We start from the raw sequence: 25,437 nt of genomic DNA, 5'->3' as shown, positions 1-25,437 counted from the left end.
AATGCAACCATTTTGAAGCATATGAGTCATTCACCATAAAAATCATTTTACATTTTACTGTGTGTATAACCAGCATTATAATATTTAACCATCTTTTGATGTTGAAAAAGGTTTAAGGGCTGGTTCACACCACAATTTCTGTGTTCCAGATTAATTTTTGCATATGTGTTTATATGATTCTTGGAATTCGTTTTCAACACTTTCAAGTAAGTTTGTTTCCTTTTTTTTTTTTTTTTGACATTTGAAAAAACACAGGACATTGTGCATCCCGGTGCATTTACATGTATTTTGCTGCCTTCCAGATGTATTCCATACAGTAAAAATGCAGCAGTTCTACTTTTGTTGACTGCATCAATGTGAACTAGGACCATTAAAATACATAGAAAACACTGGACATGCATTTTTGGTGGAGATCAAAAATTCACTGGACTGCATTTGGTGTGAACCAGCCCTGATAGAAGACAATAAAGTGATATCGGATTACATTGGGATACGTGTAATGTAAAATATTAGCGGTATTCTCTACATATACCAGAATTACAGAAATTACATTATCATCATGGAAGTACATCTGTGCCGTTTTCATATCACGTTTGATAGTTACCTGATGCCTCTCTTTAAAAAGCCAAGATGTCAATCTATGTCACAACACATGTTTGTTTTGCATCTTACCTGTCTTCTTTTCTGTAACATCTTCTACTCTCAATGGACAGGATTCACTTTGAGTGCTCGTACAATGTAAGGAGTCCTCCGATTTAGCTGTAGATGGGAAGTCCAGCTGAGTAGGCTTAGGGACATGTTTCTTTTTCTTTTTTGGAAGCTTTTGTTTTGCCATAGCAAGAGAATAATACATTCCAAAATTATTCACAATAACTGGAACCGGCATGGCAATAACGAGTACTCCAGCTAGAGCACACAAGGCACCCACCAGCATACCAGACCATGTCTGTGGATACATGTCTCCATATCCAAGTGTAGTCATAGTTACTACAGCCCACCAGAACCCTATTGGGATGTTCTTGAAGTGCGTGTGATTGCTTCCACTTGGGTCTGATGGTTTTGCACCTATTCTTTCTGCATAATAGATCATAGTTGCAAATATTAGAACCCCTAAAGCTAAAAAGATGATTAGAAGAAGAAATTCATTGGTGCTAGCTCGCAGGGTATGTCCAAGAACTCGTAGCCCAACAAAATGTCTAGTCAGTTTGAAGATGCGCAATATCCTGACAAAGCGTACTACACGCAGGAATCCTAGGGCATCCCTCGCAGCCTTGGATGACAGCCCACTAAGACCTATCTCCAGGTAAAATGGAAGTATGGCTACAAAGTCTATGATGTTTAGCATGTTCTTAATAAAAATCAGTTTATCTGGACAGCAGGCAATTCGAACCAGGAACTCCAATGTAAACCAGAAAACACAGACACCCTCTATATATGTTAGAATGGGCTCTGTTTCCACTTCTTTCATCACAAGGGTTTCTGTCACATTTCCCACTATGACAACCTCTGTTACATTTATGTCCACAATAAAAGCTTCATGAGTTTCCAAACAGAAAGTAGTAATAGACAGCAGGATGAAGAAGAGTGAAGTAACAGCCACTAGCTGCAAAAGGCAAATATACATTTCCATTTTAATTCACTGAAAAACACAAACTATTTCTATGAGATTTCTGTGTGTAACAAGAATTTTATCACTTATATTTAAATGAACCCAATTATTCTGACGTTTGTGTTACAGAAATGTCTTCACATTTATAAAAACAGCATAACAAATCTAATAGTTTCATTGCACATTATAGATGACAAGCATACTAGATCTGGGGGGGGGGGGGTCAGTAAAATGGACACAGGAAATGTACAGCTTTATATTGATGGTATGCACACATGCCAGCTGCCTAAATCACTCTATACTGAAAACTGAATAAATAGTGGGTTGGGCAAATTTCCCATTTAAACTGCATCTAAACTCTTAACCTCTTGCCGTCCGCCTGCTGTTTATAAACGGCAGGGCGGTGGCAGTCCAGGGTCGGGTTGCCATCCATAAACGGCACCCGCCTTTTCTAGCTGTGCGCGCTCCCTGGGAGCGCGCACCACCGCGATCCGGTGCCCGCTGTGTCCTCCGGACACAGTGAAACACCGATCGTCGGACGGGACCTCTGTACGAGGTCCCGATCATGTGATCACTGATTGGCGAATCAGTGATCACATGCAAAGTAGTAAGCAAGATGTCACTTGTGACATCATTGCTTACTACGTGTGAAATCTGTGAATGATCACAGAGGTCACATGGTACAAGGCTATTCACAACAGCCTTGTACCATGTGACAAGCTGTGACCACTCACAGCTCACTCAGTAATTCTCAATGACTGCAGGAATGCAGACAGAGAGAAAGAGAAATGATTGCTTTTACATCCTATATGGGTGTAAAAGCAATCAGTGTAAAAAAAAAAAAAAATCTTCATCACCCTCCACAAGTAGTACAGTGTCACCATGGTGACAGTGTACTGCTAGGGTGACAGTATGTAAAAAAAAAAAATAAAAATAAAAAATAATAATATAAAAAAATAAAATAAAATGTAAAAAAAATGTTTAAAAATTATAATTTTTGGTTATAAACTAATTTGGATTTTTTTTTTTTACTAAAAAAATAACGGAATACATTTTGGCTAAGATTTATGATGAAATATTATTTATTTGCAAAATTTTATTTAAAAAAACACTTTTTTTCAAAATTTTTGAACATTTTCATTTACATAGTAAAAAAAATAAAAATCCCAGCGGTGAATAAATACCACCAAAATAAAGCTTTATCTGTCTCAAAAAAATGGTAAAAAATTCATATGGGTACAGTATTGCATGACCGCGCAATTGTCATTCAAAGTGTGATAGCGCTGAAAGCTAAAAATTGCCCTGGACAGGAAGGGGTAAAAGTGTCCGGACAGGAAGTGGTTAAAAACTAGATACATTAGCTTCAAATTGAAATATAGGTTCCATGAAATGCCTGCACATGCTATCACATATACACTTCAGTGTGTCCCTAAATCCTGTAATTGAGTGCTGTAATATGGAAATATGGACTTGGGAAGAAGAAATGAGAGTTGTTAAACCTCTGCTATCTCATGCAAGTCTTTCTGCTTGTTCAGTATGACAGACTGCATATTAACTGTTCAAAAAAGGTTGGGTTTACTATTGCAATGGCAACATGGTGTCCATATGTCAAGCCCTGCATTAGGATACCAGGATTACTATATGGACATAGTATGTGCTCAGGCCGAGGTTAGTTTCTCAGTTGGTACAGTTGTGCTCAAAAGTTTGCACACCCTGTCAGAAATCGTGAAATTTTAGCACTGATACTGAAAATATGACTGATCGTGCCTAAAAAACTGCCTTTTATTTAAGAATAGTGATCATATGACACCATTTATTATCACATAGTTATTTGGCTTCTTTTTAGATCAGAATGATAACAGAAATCACCCAAATCCAAATAGTCCTGATGAAAAGTTTATATACCCTGCAATGTTTGACCTTGGTGCAGACACACAAGGTGACACACACAGGTTAAAATGGCAATTAAAGGTTAATTTCCCACAGCTGTGGCTTTTTAAATTGCAACTACTGTCTGTGGAGAGAAAAGGAAAATGATACAAAAAGATATCCAAAGCCTTGAACATGCCAGTCACTGTTCAATCACTTATTACGAATTAGAAAATTCGGGAATCTCTTGATACCAATCCAAGATCAGGTAGATCAAGAAACATTGCAGCCACAACAACTGTCAAAAGAATGGTTTGGGATACAAATAAAAACCCACAGGTAACCTCAGGAGAAATATAGAATGCTCTGGAAAAAGATGGCATGGTTGTTTCAAGAAGCAAAATACAACGATACTTGAACAAAAATGAGCTTCATGGTCAAGGTGGCAGAATGAAGGCTTTACTGCACCAATACCACAAAAAAGCCAGGTTAGAATATGCCTAACACCTTGACACACCTCACACCTTTTGGCACACTAATCTGGAGTGACAAGACCAAAATCGAGCTCTATGGTCACAACCATAAGCGCTATTGTTGAAGAGGGGTCAACAAAGCCTATAAGGACAAGAATACCATCCCCACTGTGAAGCATGGTGGCCGGTCTCTAATGTTTTGGGGGTGTGCAAGCTCTAAAAGGCACAGGGAATCTTGTGAAAATTGATGGCAAGATGAATACAACATGTTATCCAGGGTGGATAAAAAAAATTGATAGATACTATCTAAAGATAGTTTTCTATTTAACCATTTCTATACCAGGCACTTTTACCCCCTTCCTGCCCAGGCCATTTTTCAGGTCTCAGCGCTCTCACACTTTGAATGACAATTGCGCGGTCATACAACATTGTACCCAAACTAAAATTTTATCATTTTTTTTCACACAACTAGAGCTTTCTTTTGGTGGTATTTAACCACATGCCGCCCAGCCACTGTATAAATACGGCGGCAGGGCGGCATGGCTGGGCAAAAGCACGTTTTAAAACGTGTGTTTTGTAAACAGGTAGGGGGCGCGTGTGAGGCGCGCCGCCGCCCTACCTGTCCCGCCGATCACAGCCGCGGATGTCGTTACCGGCTATGTCCTGGCGATCGGCGGCAATCGCTGACAGAGAGCACAGCTGCAGTAGCTGTGCTTTCTGTCAGTTCCCTGACAGCTCCAGGACAAGCTGATCGGGACAGAAGAGTTTCTCTGCAGTACACCCCCCGCCCCCTAGTAAAACACTCCCCTCACACAGTTAACCCTTTCCCTGAAAAATAAACTTAACCCCTTCCTCCCCATTGCCATTAGTACAGCGTCAGTGTATTTTTTTTTTCACTGATCACTGTATTGGTGTCACTGGGGAAGTCAGTGACCCCAAGTCAGTACCCCCCAATGTCAGAATGTCCGCCGCAGTCCCGCCATAAGTCACTGATCGCCGCCATAAGTCGCTGATCGCCGCCATTATTAGTATAAAAAAAAATAAAAATCCCAGTATCTTTCCCGCCTTTTGTAAATGCTATAACTTTCACGTAAATCAATTAATTTACATGTATTGGGTTTTTTTTTTTTGGCAAAGACAAGTCGCAGAATGCATTTTGGCAGAAACTTATGACTAAATTTGATTTTTAAATTTTTTTTTAGTGGACAGTATAGCAAAAAGTCCAAAATATTGTTTTTTTCCTCAAAATTGTCAGCTTTTTTTTTTATAGCGCAAAAAATAAAAACCGCACAGGCGATCAAATACCACCGAAAGAAAGCTCAATTTTGGAAAAAAAAAAGGATGTAAATTTCATTTATGTACCGTATTGCATGACCGCGCAATTGTCCATTAAACTAGCGCAGCGCTGTATAGCAAAAAAATGGCGTAAATTGCAGTATCTATACCATAGTTTGTAGACGCTATAACTTTCACACAAAGCAATCAATATACACTTATTAGGATTTTTTTTACCAAAAACATGTAGCAGAATACATTTTGGCCTAAATTTATAACCAACTTTGAGTTAACTATATATTTTTTATAGCTGAAAGTAAAAAATATTGTTTTTCTTCATAATTTTTTTTTTTTTTTTTATGTTTATAGCGTGAAAAATAAAAAGCGCACAGGTGATCAAATACCACCGAAAGAAAGCTCTATTTGTGTGAAAAAAAGGACGTAAATTTTGTTTGGGTGCAGCATTGCATGACCACGCAGTTATCAGTTGAATTAATGCAGCGCCGAGTAGCGAAAAGAGGTCTGGTCATTAACGGGGGTAAATCCTTTGGAGGTCAAGTAGTTAATCACCACTGGGGTTTTTATTTTTTGCTAAATTAACAAAAAAGACCGAAAATTTTGAAAAAAAAAAAACACGTTTTTCTTTGTTTCGGGTATAAAAGTTTGCAAGTAAATAATTGTTCTTCAGAAATTTAGGCCGAGATGTATTCTGCTACATGTCTTTGGTGAAAATAACCCAAATTAGGATGTATTTTTTAGTTTGTAGGAAAGTTATAGAGTTCACAAACTATGGTATAGATCTGAAAATTGATCAATCCTGAAGTACTGACGGCCAATCTAATTTCTTGAGGTCCAAGAATGTCAGAACAGTACAGATATCCCCCAAATGACCCTTTTTGATAAGTAGACAGTCCAACGTACTTCATAAGAGGCATGGAGAGATTTATGAAGTTGTATTTTTTTGGTCATAATTTTTTGGAAAATTAAAAAATTAAAAAAAATTATTTTCACTTTTTTTTTTTTTACATACTGTCACCAGTGCAGTACAGCATCATCATAACTGGCATGGCGGTGATCAGGAACACTGACTGGTAACAGTATGAAAAAAATAAATAAATATTTATTTTTTTTATTATTTTTTATTACATTTTCTTTCTTTTTTTTAAGATTTTTTTTTTATATTTCACTATGACTAAAGTAGTACAATGTAACATTGTACTACTTTGGGAAAGTGATCAGTATTTTTTTTTTTTTTTTACACAATTTGCTTATAGCAAAGAATTACTTTGCTATAAGCAAGCATTTACCTGAATGACATCGATTTATTCAGGGCTTTTTTTTTTTGTGCTTAGCTGTGATTTGGCCACGGCTAATCACATGACACAGCTGGGCTGTGATTGGCCCAGCTTGTGCATGTGATTGCTGTGACCATTCACAGCTAGACGCACTAGTATAAAATAGATGGCATGAATGAAGCCATCCATTGTATACTACTGTCATGTGACCTGCTGTGATTGGTCACAGCAGGTCACATGGTACACGGCAACGGGGCTGGTACTCAGATCTGTCATTGGCCGTGTCCGAGGTACACGGCTGGTGAAAGATCATGCCGCTGTGCGGCTCTGCAGCCGCAGGTAAAGGTTAACGTACATTAACCACTAGGGGACCACCTGCAGTACATATACTGCTACAAGGCGGCCTCTTTGCGCAAGATCATGTATATAAGCGTGATCCTGCATTTCTGTGCCCTACCTGCGGCACCGATCGCAGCAACAGGTGTCAATCACCAGGTCCCAGCCGGTGATTACCCACCAGAGCCCGGCGATTGCCAGCAAACACTCACGGGGAGGAAGGCTGCATTGCTTTCAATGCAGCTCTTCTCCCTGTCAGTTTTCAACACACTGTTCCGCATCGCTGGACACAGCCTTCCAGAACAGCATATAACAGAGAAGCACCCCCGCTCCCTAGTAAAACACTCCCCTCACACAGATAACCCTTTCATTGCCTACCAATGTTAACCCCTTCCTCCCCAGTGCCATTAGTGCAGTGTCAGTGTTTTTTTAGCACTGATCACTGTATTGGTGTCACTAGGGATGTCAGTGACCCCAAGTCAGTTCCCCCCCAGTGTCAGAATGTCCGCCTCAGTCCCGCAATAAGTCGTTGATCGCCGCTATAAGTCGCTGATCGCCACTATTATTAGTATTAAAAAAAATCCAGTATCTATACTGCCACATAAACCAATTAATTTACACATATTGGGATTTTTTTTAGCAAAGACATGGAGCAGAATACATTTTGGCCTAAATATTTTATAGCGCAAAAAATTAAAAACTCACAGGCGATCAAATACCACCAAAAGAAAGCCCAATTCATGGGGAAAAAAGGACATCAATTTTATTTTGGTGCAGCGTTGCATGACCACTTATATAACAGCTTCCTGACTGCCCTATAGCAGAAATACTGCTACAGGGCGGCACGGGTGTGCAAAATCACTATATATTATACACATATACACACACATACTCGTGGCTTACGCTCCCGTGGTTTTCACGCCCCTCCCAGATAGCGTCAGATTGCCCGTCAGTACACCACTAATCACATTTAACCCTTGATTGCCAGGGACACGCTTATACACAATAAACCTCCATTGCTAGTATAGTGTCTGAACGGATCAATATCTTTGATCAGATCAGCACTATACCAGCGTTCACATTAGTATAGCGTCCCCAAAAACACAGCGTTAGTGGGATTAGCCCCGGCACCTGCCAGCACCTGTGTTTAGCTCCTACACTTACTCCCCCCCTTCTCCCCTAGCAAGTGCAGTGTCAGTAGGTCACTGTTACTTGATACAGTACATTGCACACAAAACCGCAGTGTTGGCAGAATCAGGCCTGATCTCTGTTAGCACTTGCCGGTAAATTTTAATGACTCTCATATGCAGCAGAGTGCCAGTGCCACGCTACCTTTTGGTGAACTGGCAAGCACCATACCAGCACTGCAGCATGACTTGGTGACATGGTGAGTCCCATAAGTGCAGTACAAGCTAGTGCAGTGGCAAGCACAAGTATTGTCCTGCAACCACCAAGAATTTGCACACAGGCCCATAGAGCCCCTAGTATCCTACCGGATGTGTTTGCAAATCCCGATTGGCAGCCCACAAATTTTGCAGCACCCGTACTTCCCCCATTCACTATCCAACCTAGCATTCAGGTGGAAACAGCAAATTTAACTACTCCCTTTGATTTTTTGGAGCGGTTTTTCACGGAAGATCTGTATGCATTGATTGTGGATCAAAGCATTTTATATGCACAACAATTTATTGCCGCCAACCCAAATTCAAACCTTGCCAGACCATTTGCATGGAAATTCATTACGGTTTCCGAATTTAAATTTTTTTGGGACCTAACCTCAACATGGGCATTACTAAAAAAAATGAATTGCGGTTGTATTGGTCCACAGACCCGATTCATCATATGCCCATGTTCTCTGCTGCCATGGCCAGGCATAGATATGAGAGTATAATGTGTTTTATGCATTTCAACGACAATACACTCTGTTGTCCTCGGGGGTGACCATGAATTTGACCAGCTCCACAAAATTCAGCCCTTTAAACAAAAATTTGCAGATGTCTATACTCCCCAGCAAAAAATCTGCGTTGATGAGTCCCTCATTAATTTTTCTGGCCGCCTTGCATTCAAACAATTTCTCCCCAGCAAGCATGCCAGATATGGGGGTCAAGATGTAGAAGACCTGTGAGAAGGCAACAGGCTATACTTATACGTTTTGGATTTACGAGGTAAAATATAGTCACGTGGAGCCTCCGGATGCCAAGACTACATGGGGAGCAGTGGCAAAATAGTTTGGGACTTAGTGTCATCCTTTTTCCATATGGAGTACCACTTATACGTGCACAATGTTTATTCAAGCGTGCCACTATTTAGACATTTGTACAATCTTGGAACTGGTGCATGTGGCATCTTGTGACCTAATGTGTGCCCACCATTAGAAGTTGGTAGATGCACGGCGGTATATTCTAATGGTAGGCATACCACACACTTTTTCTGTCAGAGATTTCTTCTTTTTTTTCCCATTCAGCCCACAGGCTGCATACAAGAAAAAAAAAAGAACATAGAATATATACCCAACATGGACCAGTGACGTACTGGTACATCCCTGGACTTTGAATGGTTATACCAGGATGATGTCCACAGCTGCATGCATCATCCTGGTATCATTTTCTTTTTCTTCAGCTGGAGATCGGCTTTCATGTAAAAGCAATCCTAATGGCTAATTAGCTGCAGGATTGCTTTAACAAGCAGCGGGAGATGATGCTCCCCTCTCCCGGAGCCTTCCACAGCTTTCTCGGGCAGTCCCATGCCATCGGGGGAACCTGAGAATGCAGCCGGTGTTTCTGCAAGCTGATCATAGAGCTGATTGGAGACCAGAATGGTGCCAATCATCTCTATAGCCTAACTTAATTTCCTAGCAAAAAATACAGATTTTTTTCATGTGAACAAAAAGTGTCAGAAAAGGCTTGGTCTTCAGGTGGTTTGAAGAGTGAGTGATGTGTGGCATAAACTTCTAATGCTGGGCATAAAATGCCCCCACCCCCCAAAACGACCCCTTTTTGGAAAGTAGACACCCCAAACTATATGCTGAGAGGCATGTTGAGTCAATAGAATTTTTTTTTTTTTTTTACCACAAGTTTCTGGAAAATGACAAAGAAAAAAAAAAAATATATTTTTTTTTTTACACAAAATTGTCACTTAAATGATCTATTGCTCACACATGCCATGGGTGTATGTGGAATTACTCCCCAAAATACATTCTGCTACGTCTCCAAAGTATGGGGGTATCACATGTGAGAGACGTTTTGGTAGTCTAGCCAAGTAAAGGACCCCAAAATCCAATAAGCACCTTCAGGCTTTTAAAGGGCTTTATTTCCTCATTACACTTCCTGACTACCTATCACAGTTTTGGAGGCCCTGAAATGCCAGGATAGCACCAACCCCCCCCCCCCAAATTACCACTTTTCGGAAAGTAGACACCCCAAGGAACTTGATAAGAAGCATTATGAGTATTTTGCAGATCTCGTTTGTTGCCACAAGTTTTTGGAAAATGAAAAAAAAAACATTTTTTCTTTTCTTATATTTCAAAACCTTGTGAGAAAAAATGAGATCTGAAAAATACTCATCATGCCTCTTTTTAAATTCCTTGGGGTGTCCACTTTCCAAAAAGGGGTCATTTGGGGGGGAGTCGATGCTAGCCCGGCATTTTAGGGCCTTCGAAACTGTGATAGGTAGTGAGGAAGTGAAATGAGGAAGTTACGCACCTTCAGGCTTTCAAAGTGGTCATTGGATTTCAGGCTCCTTGTCAGGAATGGAGATTTTTTATTTATGTATTAATGGCATACATAAACCAACCCCATCAATTTTAAATATAAAAGTACAAAAACATAAATAAATAAATAAATACAAAACTCAACCAAAGAACTGAAAAGTCCCAAAAAGTCCCTGGGGGAAGAAAAACAAACCAACAATAAACTTAGCCTTTATGGCTATAACTTAAAGTCCATCTCCTGAAAAGGAATCACATAACTATATACTTATATACAAGCAAATAAAAAGTCCCAATCCTGAAAGGGAACACTTAAACTTATATACACTATATACAATATGTACATAAGGGCCTTTATGGCCAAGACCCCTGCAAAGGAAGGCACAGGAGAAATCCCCCAAAGGAGCCTTTATGGCCCAGCACAGACACATAAACAATTTCCATACTAACTGCTGCTTGCGGCCTTTATGGCCCAAACCATGCAGACCATCAACCGACTAACATAGCAGAATACATACACTGCAGGAGAAGGACTAAGGAACCCGCAGACCTTCCACGTCTGACCCCTACAACCTACCAGAAAAGGCTACCAAAAAAAATCCGAAACGCAAAATCTAGGGAGTGAACAGAGACTGAAACCAGGGACAGATCCCACCACCCGAGATCAACAGACCGCAGCAACAGGCTTGATGTTCCTCCACGCCTCCATCCAAGCTCTGCGTCGCAGCCTGTCTTTCTCAAGACCCTGAATTTTCCCCACCTCACCAAGGATGTCACTCGCCACCACCTGAACAGGGAGGACCTTCTGCCGAATGGAGACCTGACACCGTGCCATCCAAGTGTAATAACGGACAACTAAGCTGACTAAAAACAGGGTGTCCAAATTAAAACCCATGCGACTCTCGAATGCTCCGTACACCCACTCCGCATACGACATGCGATGGAGGAAAGGAACACCCAGAGCCCCTCCCACCTGTTTATACACCTCTACGTTAAAGGGGCACTGAAGCAAGAAGTGGTCCATAGTCTCCACTTCACCCCCACACTCCGACCTCGGACAACCACAGTCATCCGTAGGACGGTACTTCAGGTTACCCCTCACGTAGAGCCTGCCGTGGAAGGCGAGCTAGGCCTGGTCCCGCAACTTCAGGGGGATCCGCTCCAGATTTATCAACCGCAAACCCTCCCTCATAACATGGCCCGGGCAATCTCTCAAGGCCAGCGGCGCATGGAAAGCAGATGCCACAATCCTCTCACCCAGGAGCCTCCTGGGGAGGGACCGGACCTCCTCCGCAGTCACATGCCACCGCCGCAGTAACTTCAGGCACGGGGCCACATAAGCCGGGAGCTTACAATGCTTGACCCGCAGGCTTCTCACTGGCCCGCCACTCTCCCAACTGTGCAGAAAGGGTCCAAACCAGATCCAGAACAGTCCTACCCATGCAGACGGTCTCTCTGCCAGCATGTTACCAAAGTTATGTTTCAAGAACATCAGAGAGAAAAAGACCACCGGGTTGACCATACCTAGGCCACCCTCCCGCCTGGATGAGTAAGTCACGTCCCTCTTGACAAGGTTCAGCCGATTCCCCCATAACATCTGGAAGAAACAGCTATAGATCCTCGTATAGAGCGATTCTGGCAAGAGGCAAACGAAGCTGACGTACAAAAAGACTGGGAGCAGGAAAGTCTTGATCAAATCAACCCTTTCCCTCAAGGGGAGCCGCCACCCCTTCCAGCATCTCACTTTGACCTCGGCATCCGACAGCTTGGATTCCCAGTTTTGCTTGCTGTGATCAGCAGAGTCAAAATTGATGCCCAACACTTTGATGTTCGGCTGAGGCACCGGGAAGGTGTCTGGGAGTGAGAAGCTCTCACCCTCCCTACCCATCCAGAGAACTTCACATTTGTTCTGATTGACCTTGGAACCTGATGCCTCGGCATACTGATCCATTACTGAAACCACCTCCTGCGCCTCCTCTGGTCCAGAAATGAAAACAGAAACGTCATCAGCATAAGCCACAACTCTCAAAGGTGGATCTCCAGTGGCACCCACCGGCACCCCACTCACCGCCCCACCATCTAGCCTCCTGACGAAGGGGTCGATGGCAAAGGCATAGAGCAAGGGACTCAGCGGGCACCCCTGGCGCACCCCAGATCCAACCTCAAAGGGCTGCCCAACCCAACCATTCACCAACATGAAGCTCTCCGCCCCTTGGTACAATGTCTTCAACCAGCCGATGAACCTCCCCTCCAAACCACACCGGTCCAGGAGATGCCAGAGGTACTTGTGATCAACTCGATCAAAGGCCTTTGCCTGATCCACCGCCAGCAAGTACTTTCCCCATCCTTCAGCCTTACATCGCTTCAGAGCCTCCCGGACAGCTAACACCGCTGTAAAGGTACTCCTGCCCTGGACCGAGCAATGCTGCTGGCGAGAAAGCAAACTGTCTGCCACTGACGACAAGCGCCAGAACAAGATCTTCGCCAGAACCTTTCTATCGACATTGAGGAGGCTGATGGGGCGCCAGCTCTCAATAGCCGAAGGATCCTTACCCTTTCACAGGAGAATAACTGCAGACTGTCTCATGGAAGGAGGGAGAGATCCCTCATCCAGACAGCTGTTATACACTTCCGCGAGACGAGGTGCCAGGCGGGATTTAAAAGCCTTAAAAAATTCGGCTGTCAGACCGTCTGGCCCAGGAGTCTTTTTAATGGCCAGACTATCAATCGCTCTGGACACCTCTTCTGCAGTAATCTCCCCAGTCAAACTCGCCAGAGGGACATCACTGTCCAGACCAGGCGTGGATTCCAAAAAGCTCGACATCCCTGTCCGGTCAAGGTGCTTCTCACTCAGTAAATCCGTATAAAAGGACCTGGAGACCTCCAAAATCCCTGACCTGGATTTAGTCAGGGACCCTGTACTATCCCTCAGAGCAGAGATCGTCTTAACTGCTGCACTCTGTTTGCAATTCTGGAAAGGGTCGGGTGAGTGGTATTTCCCATAATCCCTCTCCAGAACCAAAGAGGCACGCCGATCATACTGGAGTTTCCTAAGGAGAAGCTTCACCTCCGAGATTGCCCCCGAATCTCCACCGCTAGAAACAAGGCGGTCGAGCTTCCTCCGCAACCGCTGGTAGGCGTTATACTGTTTAAACTGCTGTCTCTTACCAACGGCCTTGAAAAACCTGCTGATCCGCACTTTGGTGAGCTCCCACCACTCAGACTTACTGCCGCAGAAATCCAGCACCGTCTCCTGCGCCTGAAAGAACTCCTCGAAAGATCGTTTCACCTCCTCGTCCTCCAGCAGAGACAAATTCATCCTCCAGATGCCCTTTCCTCTCAGCGGCGTGTCTGAAATATTCAAGGTGACAGATAGCATAAGGTGATCGGAAAACTCCACCGCCCGACACAGGTGCCGAGAAGGCAGAGTTCTCCTTCAAAAAAAACCTGTCTATCCTACTCTGGCTATTACCTCTCCTATAGGCGAAACCCGTGCCGTCTGGGACACTTTGAATCCAAGCGTCAACCAGACCTGCCTCCCTGACTATAGCATTTAGAAAATTGCTATCATATCCCAGCCTGTCAGTGAAGCCTCTCCTGTCCTTGGGCCTAGTAATGGTGTTAAAATCACCTCCAAAGACTACCAGCCGGGATGTAAAGAGGTAAGGTTTAATCCTCGCAAAGAGGTTCTTCCTGTTCCACTTGGACTGTGGGCCATAGATATTAATGAGATGGAGCTCATGCCCCCTTACGAGAACATCCAGAATCAGACATCTTCCGATCTCTACCTCAATTATCCGCCGACACGTTACCATGCCGGTAAAAAGCACCGCAACTCCGCTGTAAGGCTCAGCCGCAAGAGACCAGTAGGAGGGCCCACGCCTCCACTCACGCTTGGCCAGATGGACATCAGCCAAGGTGGGCAACCTGGTCTCCTGCAAAAAGAAAATATCAGCTTCCATCCCACTGATCAAAAATAAGGCTGTTTCTCTAGCACTTACAGACTTCAGGCTGGCAACATTAATAGTTGCCACCTTTATCAGAGCGGGAACTGCCATTAAGATAATTGAGAGGGACGTTTCTTAATCCTCCTCTTGACTTTCTTGGCAGGGTTCCTCACTCTCTTAAGAGACCCCCCAGCATCCTCGTCCTCCATCGGGGAAGCGGGATCACCTGACCCCTCCTCCTCCCCCGACAAAGCCCCAAACCTATTCCCCAGGGCCACATCCCCCACCTCTAAAGAGGACACCGACCCCGCTGAGGACAAAACTGGCTTACTCCGCCTACCCACCAGGGACCACCCCTCCTCCACCTGAGCCCCTACTGGAGCAGAACCTTGGGACTCCTGGGACTCCCTACCAGGCTTTCCACTCTGCCGCAGCGGCAAGAGAACGGGGGGAGCAGACACTGAGGGACTAGACCTAGCCTCAACCATCCCGGCCCCTTTAGCAGTCTCCCTCAGCTGTTTCTTAATCCTGGGAGGAGGAACCAGCACACAAGGGGGAACAACAGGGGACTTCAAAGGGGTAGATGAAACAGGGGGGACAGAGACAGGAGGGGCCACAGAAAACTCCCCTTCCCTCACAAGGGCCGCCACAGCAACCGAAGCCGCTCTCTCCAATGCCGCCTCCGCCTCTTCAGCATCTATCCGATCCAACTCTGCTTCAAGCTCCCCCACCGAAAGGTTGTGGAGGGCCTCCGGGCACTGGTTGTATGAATGCCCAAGCTCCCCGCAGATTGCATCGGATGACATTGCAGTCCCTGGCCAGGTGTCCTATTTCCTGACACAGGGAACATCTAATGACGGGGCAGGTGGCCACAAAATACCCCTTGCCCCCACACCGGTGGCAGACCCTCGGCTGACCCGCATAAAAAATTATCAGGCGGTCCTTCCCTAGAAAAGTCAGTAGGATCGGCCCTTGTTCGGGCCGATCCTACTGACCCCTGACCTCCCCTAACTGCAGCGGAGTAACTGAGCCCCGATCTAGCCCCAGGGGCACTCAACACCAAGGGGGCATGACCAGGGGAAGCTGCCACACCAGCAGCAGCAACTGAAGGGGCAGACGCAGATGAGCCATGACCTGGGGGAGCCCGGGGCTGGGGATCACCCATACCAGCAGGAGAACCCACCTGAGCCTGACCCGCAGGAGCCTGGACCTGAGAACCTGGAGCCCCCTGAGGAGAAACCGGGGGACCTGCTGGTTGCACACCAGAGGCCACCATGCCCCCCAAAGGGGCGGGGCCTAGTGGGACCACCACCGGAGGGGAAACACCCTTAGCCAGGACTGTAGGGCTAACCTGCACCTCAGACAATTTTGCAGGCATTATACCCGCTACCCCAGTGTCCAGAACCATCTCACCAACACAATCAGCAGAGTCCTTCTCCTCCTCCCTTCCAGTGGCTCCCCTGCCTTTGCCAACACGTCCTTGGGGATGCGTTGCAGCATGACAAAGGCAGCATGCTCTTTCACCACCGGCTTAGCCGGCTTGCGGGGGGATGACATCACTTTCAGCTTCTTCCTCTGAGTCCTCGGACGTAAACCTGAAGTCGGCTCCACGCAGCTCTGCAACCGCCTCTGCCAGGAACTGCAATCCGCCCGCCATCTCCGCCTCCTCCACCTGGGTCCCCCAATCCACAGGCAGCTGCCCAGGGAGAGGGACTCTGATGATCCTGCAACCATGCTGTCTTCCATTTTAGGCGCCATTTCCTCTGAGGGTGCTGCGGGCTCAGCCTGCCCCTGCTCACCTTCCACCAGCGACTGCCCCGACAATTCCTCCACCGAGGAGGCCTCCTCCACCGGACCCCGCATCACCGCAACACTGCGGCTTCTGGCAGCCTTAAATCTCGCTTCATTCAGATACTTCTCACTTAGGACGCTGCAGCGCCGCCACATACCTCCCCTGCTGTGACACACGTAGTTCCAGCGCCTCCAGGCCCGGTTTCATGGCCTGCCGCTTTGTAGACCATACACGGTCATAGGATGACCGGAGCTTCTTTAGCTCCAGAGTCAGCTTCTGGAGCTTGGCTTCCTCCTTCTCTACTGACCTGGCCCAAGCGGCCACACAGTCTCGGTAGGTAGAATAAGCTTCCCCCTTCCTAGGGGCCGTTCCCAGGTCCTCCACTGGTGGAAAAGAGAGGCCGGTACTAAGCCCCTCCAGGGCCTTCTCCTCGCTGGACCCAGGCCCAGGATCCGCCATCCTACCTGGGCTGGGCAGGGCACTTTAGCCCCAGGCTTCTCAGGCCTTTCTGGAGCTCAGCAGACAAGTGCAACACACCCTCTCTCAGGAATGGACTTGCCAATAATGGTGGGACTCACCTGCCTTGTGGGCTGCAGTACCAGGGCTGGCCAGCGGGTGCTCTCAGCAATCAGAGACTCAACCCTGCAGTCAGCCAAACACCTGAAGCTGATCCCGGAGGTGTATTTAAGGGATGGCCAGACCTGCAGTCTGGGCCTTGGAGTGTGTTTTTCCATGGGCCCCTGTATCTTGTTACCTGCATTCCTGTTCCTGCCTGACTGACTTGTTGCCGACCCAGCCTGATCCTGACCTCTGCTGACTTCTCCTGTTTGATCCCTGGCTTGTGACCCCGACCATTCTCTGCCTGACCCCCTGTACCTACCTGCCCGTTAGTTGCTGTACCTGGCTCGTGACCTGACTACTCTCTGCCTGCTCCTCCTGTTCCTACGTGCCCGATTGTTATTGACCCGGCCTGCCTGACTACGCTTGCATTGTATGTATTGTTATCTGTGGGTGGTTTGGTTTGGTTCATTTGCACTGTGTTTATGTTTTAGTATTGCACTGCGTTTTCTATTGTTAGTATTAATAAATTATATTGTTTATAACATATCTGAAGCCTGCGTTTCCCTGCGTCAGTTCACATACTTCTGGTTATACCCGGAGCCCTGACATTACACCAAGGCCAATCCTGACCAGAAGTGGCTGCACAGGGAAGCCATCTTGGCTTATTGTTGCTGGGAAGGATGGATCTTGATGAGGTGGTGTATTTATCTCTGCTAGTGTTTGATGACAAAGACTATGCTTATCAGACTCTGAAGGAGTATACCCGGGATCAACTGTTAGAGTGTATAAGGATCGCTCATTGTCTAGTTGATCAGGGCACAGAGTTTTCTGAGGTGCAGCCATTGATCCAGGTTTGTGCTGAGTTGGCTCGGTCCTGTACCCCTGAAAGCAGGAATGACTTTTTTCCCCCATTTAGTGTGGATCAAGTGGAATCACTGGTATGGTTGTTGGAGGATGATCCAGATTGTTTCCATGAGCACTATGCAGCTTGTCCATCACATGTGCTCATGGATTGCATAAACGCAGTGCAGTCTTTGGTCAGACAGGCTATGTGTAAGCTGAGTTTTGTTCAACCAGTACTGCAGACATGGACAGATTTGTTACACCCAGCCTCAGTCGGCTTGCAATATCATTCCTCTGCTCAAGGCACTCTTCCTGCATCCCCGACAGCACCCCCAGTGACTGCCCAGTATACTCTAACTACCACATACCAGTCCCCTGCTCCCACTCGCTGCACCTATCCTTTCTTTGGCTCTGTGGAGAGGTCCTCTGTGGCGGCTGCTCCCTCCTCTGTTCCATCTTCCAGCTCTTCTCTGTCCTCAGCTGCTCCATTCGTTTGCAGACCTGCGTTTACTTGCAGTGCTCCAGTAGTTAAAACCAGAAAAAAGCGAAAATTCTTTCCAACCAGTACCATCCTGCCAGTATCCAAACCGGTGAGCCTGCTGTCTGAGAACCTGCCTTCCGTGGTTCAGCCTGGTGCCTCGGCACCCGCACTTCAGCCTGATGTCTCTACCCAGCCTGATGTCTGTACCCAGTCTGATGAACTGATCCAGCCTGATGATCCTATCACGCCTGATGACCCAGTGCCCGCTGTCATACCTGGTGACCTGATGCCCGCTGTCGAGCCAGACGATCCAATGCCTGATGACCCAGTGCCCGCTGTCATGCCTGGTGACCCGATGCCCGCTGTCGAGCCAGACGATCCGGTACCTGATGACCCGGTGCCCGCTGTCATACCTGGTGACCCGATGCCCGCTGTCGAGCCAGACGATCCAATGCCTGATGACCCAGTGCCCGCTGTCATGCCTGGTGACCCGATGCCCGCTGTCGAGCCAGACGATCCAATGCCAGATGACCCAGTGCCCGCTGTCATGCCTGGTGACCCGATGCCCGCTGTCGAGCCAGACGATCCAATGCCTGATGACCCAGTGCCCGCTGTCATGCCTGGTGACCCGATGCCCGCTGTCGAGCCAGACGATCCAATGCCTGATGACCCAGTGCCCGCTGTCATGCCTGGTGACCCGATGCCCGCTGTCGAGCCAGACGATCCAATGCCTGATGACCCGGTGCCCGCTGTCATGCCTGGTGACCCGATGCCCGCTGTCGAGCCAGACGATCCAACGCCAGATGACCCAGTGCCGCTGTCGATCCAGACGATCCGGTACCTGATGACCCGGTGCCCGCTGTCATGCCTGGTGACCCGATGCCCGCTGTCGAGCCAGACAATCCAATGCCTGATAACCCAGTGTCCGCTGTCATGCCTGGTGACCCGATGCCCGCTGTCGAGCCAGACGATCCAGCGCCAGATGACCCGGTGCCTGCTGTCGAGCCAGACGATCCGGTACCTGATGACCCAGTGCCCGCGGTCGTGCCTGGTGACTCGGTGCCCACTGCCTTGCCAGATGACGCGGTGCCCGCTGGCGAGCCAAATGACCTGATGCCTGGTGACCCGATGCCTGCTGTCGTGCCTGATGACCCGGTGCCCGCCGCTCCGCCTGGGGGCCCGATGCCAGTCGCTCCGCCTGGGGGCCCGGTGCCCGTCGCTCCGCCTGGGGGCCCGGTGCCCGCCGCCCCTCCTGGGGGCCCGGTGCCTGTTGCTCCGCCTGGTGATCCGGTGCCTGCTGCTGTGCCTGCTGCTCCGCCTGGTGATCCGGCGCCTGCTGCTCCGCCTGGTGGCCCGGAGTCCAGCCCGATGTGCCTCTGCCCGGAGTCCAGCCGGATGTGCCTCTGCCCGGAGTCCAGCCGGATGTGCCTCTGCCCGGAGTCCAGCCCGATGTGCCTCTGCCCGGAGTCCAGCCCGATGTGCCTCTGCCCGGAGTCCAGCCCGATGTGCCTCTGCCCGGAGTCCAGCCCGATGTGCCTCTGCCCGGAGTCCAGCCCGATGTGCCTCTGCCCGGAGTCCAGCCCGATGTGCCAGTCTTTGATATCCCGCCAGTTACCAGACACGGGTGGTGGAACATTTTGCCCAGCTAGGACTGTTTGGAGCGTCCTGAGGCCGCTCCTTGAGGGGGGGGTACTGTCAGGAATGGACTTGCCAATAATGGTGGGACTCACCTGCCTTGTGGGCTGCAGTACCAGGGCTGGCCAGCGGGTGCTCTCAGCAATCAGAGACTCAACCCTGCAGTCAGCCAAACACCTGAAGCTGATTCCGGAGGTGTATTTAAGGGATGGCCAGACCTGCAGTCTGGGCCTTGGTGTGTGTTTTTCTATGGGCCCCTGTATCTTGTTACCTGCATTCCTGTTCCTGTTCCTGCCTGACTGACTTGTTGCCGACCCAGCCTGATCCTGACCTCTGCTGACTTCTCCTGTTTGATCCCTGGCTTGTGACCCCGACCATTCTCTGCCTGACCCCCTGTACCTACCTGCCCGTTAGTTGCTGTACCCGGCTCGTGACCTGACTACTCTCTGCCTGCTCCTCCTGTTCCTACGTGCCCGATTGTTATTGACCCGGCCTGCCTGACTACGCTTGCATTGTATGTATTGTTATCTGTGGGTGGTTTGGTTTGGTTCGTTTGCACTGTGATAGCTTAGGGCAGCGGTTCTCAACCTGGGGGTCGCGACCCCTTTGGGGGTCGAACGACCATTTCACAGGGGTCGCCTAAGACCATCAGAAAACACATATTTCCGATGGTCTTAGGAACCGAGACACCGCTCCTGTCTCAGGCGATCTGTGGGCGGGATGATATGCTGCCCCCGAAACCTGGCCACACCTCCGGGATCACTCAACAGGCCAGAGAGAGGCCAGAGAAGGACATAGCTGACACCCACAATTGGGCACTATTCCTCCCACTGACACCAATGATGGGGCACTATTCCTCCCACTGACACCAATGATGGGGCACTATTCCTCCCACTGATACCAATGATGGGGCACTATTCCTCCCACTGACACCAATGATGGGGCACTATTCCTCCCACTGACACCAATGATGAGGCACTATTCCTCCCAATGACACCCACAATGGGGCACTATTCCTCCCACTGACACCCACGATGGGGCACTATTCCTCCCACTGACACCCACGATGGGGCACTATTCCTCCCACTGACACCCACGGTGGGGCACTATTCCTCCCACTGACACCCACGGTGGGGCACTATTCCTCCCACTGACACCCACGATGGGGCACTATTCCTCCCACTGACGCCAATGATTGGGCACTATTCCTCCCACTGCCGCCAATGATTGGGCACTATTCCTCTCACTGACGCCAATAATTGGGCACTATTCCTCCCACTGACGCCAATGATGGGGCACTATTCCTCCCACTGACGCCAATGATGGGGCACTATTCCTCCCACTGACGCCAATGATTGGGCACTATTCCTTCCACTGATGCCAATGATTGTACACTATTCCTCCCACTGACGCCAATGATGGGGCACTATTCCTCCCACTGACACCAATGATGGGGCACTATTCCTCCCACTGACACCAATGATGGGGCACTATTCCTCCCACTGACACCAATGATGGGGCACTATTCCTCCCACTGACACCAATGATGGAGCACTATTCCTCCCACTGACACCAATGATGGAGCACTATTCCTCCCACTGACACCAATGATGGGGCACTATTCCTTCCACTGACACCAATGATGGGGCACTATTCCTCCCACTGATACCAATGATGGGGCACTATTCCTCCCACTGATACCAATGATGGGGCACTATTCCTCCCACTGATACCAATGATGCGACACTATTCCTCCCACTAATGCCAATGATGGGGCACTATTCCTCCCACTGATACCAATGATGGGGCACTATTCCTCCCACTGACACCAACGATGGGGCACTATTCCTCCCACTGACACCAACGATGGGACACTATTCCTCCCACTGACACCAATGATAGGGCACTATTCCTTCCACTGACACCAATGATGGGGCACTATTCCTCCCACTGATACCAATGATGGGGCACTATTCCTCCCACTGACACCAATGATGGGGCACTATTCCTTCCATTGACACCAATGATGGGGCACTATTCCTCCCACTGATACCAATGATGGGGCACTATTCCTCCCACTGATACCAATGATGGGGCACTATTCCTCCCACTGATACCAATGATGGGACACTATTCCTCCCACTAATGCCAATGATGGGACACTATTCCTCCCACTGATACCAATGATGGGGCACTATTCCTCCCACTGACACCAACGATGGGGCACTATTCCTCCCACTGACACCAACGATGGGACACTATTTCTCCCACTGACACCAACGATGGGGCACTATTCATCCCACTGATACCAACGATGGGACACTATTCATCCCACTGACATCAATGATGGGGCACTAGTCCTCCCACTGCAAAATTACAGTTATGAGGTAGCAACGAAAATAATTTTATGGTTGGGGGTCACCACAACATGAGGAACTGTATTAAGGGGTCGCGACATTAGAAAGGTTGAGAACCACTGGCTTAGGGTGTCTACTTTCCGAAAAAGGGGTCATTTGGGGATGTTTGTACTATCCTGGTATTTTAGCACCTCAAGAAATGTGATGGGCAGTCAGAAAGTAAAAGCTGTGTAAATTCTATTATGTATACCATGGTTTGCCAACGCTATAACTTTCACAAAAAGCAATAAATATACACTTATTGGGATTTTTTTTTTAACCAAAAACATGTAGCAGAATACATTTTGGCCTAAATTTATGACAAAATTTTAGTTTTTTTGGATATGTATGACAGAAATGAGAAATCTTTGTTTATAGCGCCAACAATAAAAAGCACACAGGTGATCAAATACCACCGAAAGAAAGCTCTATTTGTGTGAAAAAAAGAACATAAATTTCAGTTATGTACCGCATTGCATGACCGCGCAACTGTCCGTTAAACTAGTGCAGCACTGTATAGCAAAAAAATGGCGTAAATTGCAGTATCTATACCATAGTTTGTAGACTATAACTTTCACACAAAGCAATCAATATACACTTATTGGGATTTTTTTACCAAAAACATGTAGAGAATACATTTTGGCCTAAATTTATAACTAACTTTGAGTTTACTATATATTTTTTATAGCCGAAAGTAAAAAATATAATTTTTCTTCAAAATTTTCGGTCTTTTTTTGTTTATAGCGTGAAAAATAAAAAGCGCACAAGTGATCAAATACCACCGAAAAAAGGTTTTATTTGTGTGAAAAAAAGGACGTAAATTTTGTTTGGGTACAGCATTGCATGACTGCGCAATTATCAGTTGAATTAGTGCAGCGCCGAGTAACAAAAAGAGGCCTGGTCATTAAGGGGGGTAAATCCTCTAGAGGGCAAGTGGTTAATAATTTAGTTTATTCAGCATGAAATGGAGTTTACTTATGTAGCATGAGGCTGTATATTCTGCAATATTTACGTTTTCGGTAAACTCATTTAATGAATCCAAGCTCTGCAAGCTGAGATAACATGAACTTCTAAAAAGGAAACCTTCATTTGGTTTGCAAATATTAAAGATTCTAACTACTAGCAAGAATGAGTCGGATTCTTTACATTTAAAGAGCACCTGTAATTTTAGATCCATCACGTCCCTCACCTTGTTGTGTCACTGCTGCTGCATCACCAGCCATCCCATTAAAGTGAATGGGACCGTCGGTGAGTCAGCAGCAGGTCATAGGAGGAGCAAAACCGGGAGAGAGATGACAGTTGCTCTTTAAAAATTATGATTTAAATCAAGCCTTTTCACTAGTGATTTAAATCATGATTTAAATCAAATCCACCCTGATGTTTATCAGAAAATACTGGCAGACAATTTGCATTCTTCTAGCACGATAATGACCCCAAGCACAAGGCCAAGTTGACCCTTCAGTGGTTACAGAAGAAAAAGGTGAAAGTTCTGGAGTGGCCATCACAGTTTCTTGACCTTAATATCATCAATCCACATTGGGGAGATCTCAAACATGCGGTTCATGCAAGACGACCAAAGACTTTGCATGACCTGGAAGCATTTTACCAAAACGAATGGGCAGCTACACCACCTGCAAAAATTTGGAGCCTTATAGATAACTATTACAACTATATGCTATCATTGATGCTAAAAAGGGATAATACACAGTAGTAGGAACGAAGGGTATGCAGACTTTTGAACAGGGGTCATTTAATTTGTTTACATGTTGCCATGTTTTGTTTTGTTTGCCGTCACCTACAGTTGAATATGAATCGCATAAGAAAAAAGAAAAAAAGAAAAAAAAAAGTGTTTTGCCAGCTCACTCAGGTTTTCTTTAAAAATGGTACATACTGTATATTACCAGTTCTCCAAGGGTATGCAAACTTTTGAACACAACTGTATATACTGTATACTAACACTACTCATCCCTTTCTCTGATGGGTCAAATAAGCTAGTCATCACTAATGCCAGTACTTTACAGTACTTTTGGTTTTAATCAAATTCTAGTACTTAGAATAGAACCATTTAAAGTGAAACTAAACTGTAATTAACACCACTCATTTACCAGATTAAAAAGAAATTACATTAAACAAGGGAATTACATGGAAACCACTATTCATTCTCTTTAAAGTGAACCTATGCTCCATTTTAAATACTCTTCTCTAATTTAGTTTTACAGAGGTCTTCCTTTTCCCTGACTTCATTGCTAAAACCTGTCAACTGCATTTCTACTGTCCAATCAGACTATCTCAGTGGCCAGTACACACACACTCACGGGGCAGCGGAATGTCAGTTGGCAAAGATTGGTAATGAGGTCTGGGACAGTCAGACCCTAGTAACAAAAAAAGGAAGGCAGAGGATAAAGAACGTATCACCAGTATTACCTGTGGTCTCTCTGCAGCAGATATTTTCCTTTGAACATTGGGAAAAAAGATGAACATTATTGCGCAAGTCAGTGTCCCAGCATATCTATACCATCCAATTTTGCTAAATATTTTTGGAATGTACATAGACAAATAAGGATTATTTTTCTTTTCATGTTATTGAGCATGTGGATGGTTCTTTGACATGAAGCATTTTGGATTTTTAAGCGTGAGATTACAATACCCTTTGCTCTTAAAGCTGAACTCTAGGTATGGTTTTTATTATTTATTTATTATAGGTACTTGTATAGCACTGTCAATTTACGCAGCACTTTACATATATATTGTACATTCATATCAGTCCCTGCCCACAAGGGGCATACAGTCTAAGGTCCCTAACTTACTGTAACGGACATGTAAAATTTATTGTAACGGACATGTAAGATTTGAGTGGAAATATGGTATCATAAATAAATACTGTATAATAATCATAGCCATAACAGGTTGAGTAGATTAGATTAGGCCAGGCCCTTCCATTGCAAAGGTGTGTTCAGGAACAGTCTGGTCATTAAGGATGGATATTGAGCCCCAGGGCAGTAGGGAAATGAATAGACTGGTACGAACAATGGTCATCAATTGATCTGGGATACAGATGTGTATGTATACACAATTACTCAATAGGCCTTACAGACTCAATCATCATTTAGCATCAATTAGCGTTAATTAGTCAAAAGCCAGGTTCCTGGATGTGACACCTTTTGTGTGTCAATCAGGTTATCACTTTCTGGGAAAACAGGTTTGGAGCCAAGGACAGCA

At 46.4% G+C, this 25,437-nt stretch overlaps 1 protein-coding gene across 1 annotated transcript in view; it reads right to left on the bottom strand.

The window, feature by feature from the left end:
* Nucleotides 1–25,437, bottom strand: part of KCNC4 (potassium voltage-gated channel subfamily C member 4) — a 236,089-nt gene that overhangs the window by 166,154 nt on the left and 44,498 nt on the right. Inside the window, exon 2 of the mRNA XM_089657077.1 lies at nt 673–1,603. Coding sequence (XP_089513203.1) covers nt 673–1,603 — 931 coding nt within the window. The remainder of the gene's footprint in view (nt 1–672; nt 1,604–25,437) is intronic.

The sequence above is a fragment of the Staurois parvus genome, unplaced genomic scaffold, assembly GCF_062004578.1.
Source record: "Staurois parvus isolate SC_StPar_1 unplaced genomic scaffold, SC_StPar_1.0 ptg000961l, whole genome shotgun sequence".
Taxonomy (NCBI): domain Eukaryota; kingdom Metazoa; phylum Chordata; class Amphibia; order Anura; family Ranidae; genus Staurois; species Staurois parvus.
Note: the sequence above shows the minus strand (reverse complement) of the source record. Positions and strands in the feature narration are given on the sequence as shown.